At 49.2% G+C, this 2,619-nt stretch overlaps 1 protein-coding gene across 1 annotated transcript; it reads left to right on the forward strand.

Moving 5' to 3' along the window:
• The first annotated feature begins 243 nt into the window (after positions 1-243).
• On the forward strand, positions 244-1,492 carry LOC146578192 (uncharacterized). Its single transcript, XM_085268620.1, has 2 exons — positions 244-521; positions 978-1,492. Exons 1-2 carry the CDS (start codon positions 344-346, stop codon positions 1,490-1,492), a joined length of 693 nt encoding a protein of 230 aa, XP_085124746.1. The 5' UTR covers positions 244-343.
• The last annotated feature ends 1,127 nt before the right edge of the window (positions 1,493-2,619 follow it).

The following is a 2,619-nucleotide window of genomic DNA, read 5'->3' on the forward strand; positions in this document are numbered from 1 at the left end:
TATTTCCCACAAACATGAAATGGAGGAACTGGAAAAGGCCTTGGCTGACCCAGAGGAGGTGAGCATTATAAAATGCAAAGCTCACTCCCAAGGAACCAGCATGGTGGAAAAAGGAAACCAGAGAGCAGACGAAGCCGCAAAGGAGGCCGCAGGCTACAAAGGACAGAGACAAATGATACAGGTAACCCCAGAAGAGGAGATATCTGTTGACTTGATTGAGGAAGTTAAACGGGCCCAGGAGGAGGCATCCCCAGAGGAAAAGGGGGTGTGGAAAAACAAAGGAGCCTGGCAGGATGGACATTTGTGGAGGGGGCCAGACGGGCGCCCCGTGCTGACAGCCAAAATGGCAGAACAGAAGGTGGATGAAGCCCACGGACTTGCCCACGTGGGGAGAGCCCAGATGGAAAGAAATTTGTGTCATTGGTGGCATCCTGAGCTGCGAGGAATGATAAGGGAGAAGGCCAGGATGTGCTTAATCTGTGGGGCACACAATCCTAAGCCAGCAGTAAAACCGGAAGTGGGTAAGTTTCGGCCCCCTGAGAGGCCGGGAGAGGAGATTGTTATTGATTTCACTGATATGATTGATTCCGGGCCTGGCGGTGTAAGATATTTGTTAGTGTGTGTTGACGCTTTGACCGGTTGGCCAGAGGCCTGGGCTACAAAAAAGGAGGATGCTAAGACTGTCATTAAGTGTTTAATCAATCATTACATTCCCCGTCATAGGTTCCCGAAAAGAATTAGATCAGATAATGGAACCCATTTTAAAAATCAAGATTTGGAAAAAGTAGAAAAAATGTTGGGCGTCCAGCATAAATTTGGAACGGTCTATCATCCTCAGTCTCAGGGGAAAGTAGAAAGAATGAACCTAAATTTGAAAAACAAATTGGCAAAAATCTGCGCGCAAACAGGGCTAAATTGGGTCGCAGCCCTGCCGGTTGCGTTGATGACCATAAGATGTTCTGTTAATCAATCCACAGGTTTTACACCATACGAGCTGCAAACCGGGAGACAGTTTCCGGCACCTTGGACGGTGGGCTCGGGTGAACGGGACAAAAAGGGGAACCGGTCCCATGCAGACTACTGGAACGAGCTAAAGGCGCTAGTGTCCAGTTTCACGAAACAGGCGGCTTGTAAAGGGCCCACAGGCGGAGGAGAGGTCCCGGACGCGAAAACAGTGTGGCTGAGAGTCATCAAACGAAAGTGGAAGGAGCCCCGCTGGACTGGTCCATATGAGGTATCGGCTCGGACGGCGACAGCCGTCCAACTGAAGGGGAAAGGCGACACCTGGTATCACTGGACGCAGTGCGCGGCTGCGCACGAGGGCTTGGTGGGGAAGGATCAATCTCAACCCGACGCAGGTGAAATTGAGCGGCAGAATAATCCCTCACACCTGTGCAACGGACCGACCGGTGGTCTACCCGGAAGGTCGAAGAAAGAAGAGCAGCCAAGGAGGAGATCGCCGCGCCAACGAAAAGGAGCGGTACCACACTGAACACCTAAAACAGGAGAGAGGCTCTGACAAAGGGCTTTGAACTTTTTACTACACCATAACATTCACATACCACCATGCCATCACAACAATTAGACACTGGTGATGAAAGAAGAGTTTCAAAAGCCATCACAATGTTCAAAATTATTATGAGTTTGATGTTAACTATGTTGCTAATCATGGCTATTTGTTTTTTGATTTGTTTGTTGCAGACCGACCCGGGAAACCAGTCTGAGCACGGAGGCCATGCCAGTCCGGCGTTGTTTGATACACCAACTACATCACGCGTGGTCCATAGTGATTTAAGGTTGCGGGCAAGAGTGAAGCGCGAGGTCTCTGGTAAAAAGGATGAGTGTCTCAGCACATATGGTGGTTTAGAATTAGATTATGTTATTGGCTCCACAACTTCCTTTATGTTTGATCTGTGTGATGTTGTTAATTGCAGGGACGTCGGCAGTGCTTGGAGAGGATACAATGTGTGGGTCTGTTGGGATTATTCAGTGAGTACGCACTGCGAGAGGGGAAACCGTCCTTATGACAGCTGGTGCCGTAATTGGGACCAGGTAAGGGGTTACACTGGGCAAAATTGGGAACCGTTAGAATCAGGATCAGAAAACGGGCTTAAACTACAGAGGGATTTTAGCCCCTCTGGAAACGCGTTAACTTTATCATTGGGGAATTGGCATCGCAAACAATCTATGTATTTAATTTTGGGGGTGGAAATAGCGGGGGTTGATCCAAAAGGGTTAATTAAAGTTAATTTCCTAGAAAAAACGAATCGCGTACCGTCTGGTAGAGAAGAAATGACAACTCGTGTGATTTCTACTCCCACCAGCTCTGTTGCACCTTTTACAGGGCAGGAGGGGAGCGGGTCATCGGAAGCTACACCAGAGGAGCACGAACCAAGGGAGAGGCGAGTAGTGTCGGTGGACTACACCACCCTGAAACCTCAGGATTTGATTGAACGCGCTACCGGGTTCAGTGACAGTAACATCTGGCTGGACTGGATAGCCCAAAATGCTAGAGAACAAAAAGTGGCTAATTGTGTAGCCTGCGCTTCGGCAAGGCCGCGTTTATTTATAGAGCCTGCACCTCTGCATCCAGAGGATCAGTGGGGCTATAATTGTATG

Source organism: Mchenga conophoros, linkage group LG3 (genome assembly GCF_057382185.1).
Source record: "Mchenga conophoros isolate Kocher_MC1m ecotype Shallow Benthic linkage group LG3, M_conophoros_male_GT1.1, whole genome shotgun sequence".
NCBI classification, from domain to species: Eukaryota; Metazoa; Chordata; class Actinopteri; order Cichliformes; family Cichlidae; genus Mchenga; species Mchenga conophoros.

Excerpts from the sequence above, each read along its gene's own strand:
- LOC146578192 (XM_085268620.1), top strand. The coding sequence starts at position 344 with ATGGCAGAACAGAAGGTGGATGAAGCCCACGGACTTGCCCACGTGGGG. Across the intron at positions 522-977 it reads AGCAGTAAAACCGGAAGTGG|GTTTTACACCATACGAGCTG; the intron begins GTAAGTTTCGGC and ends ATCAATCCACAG.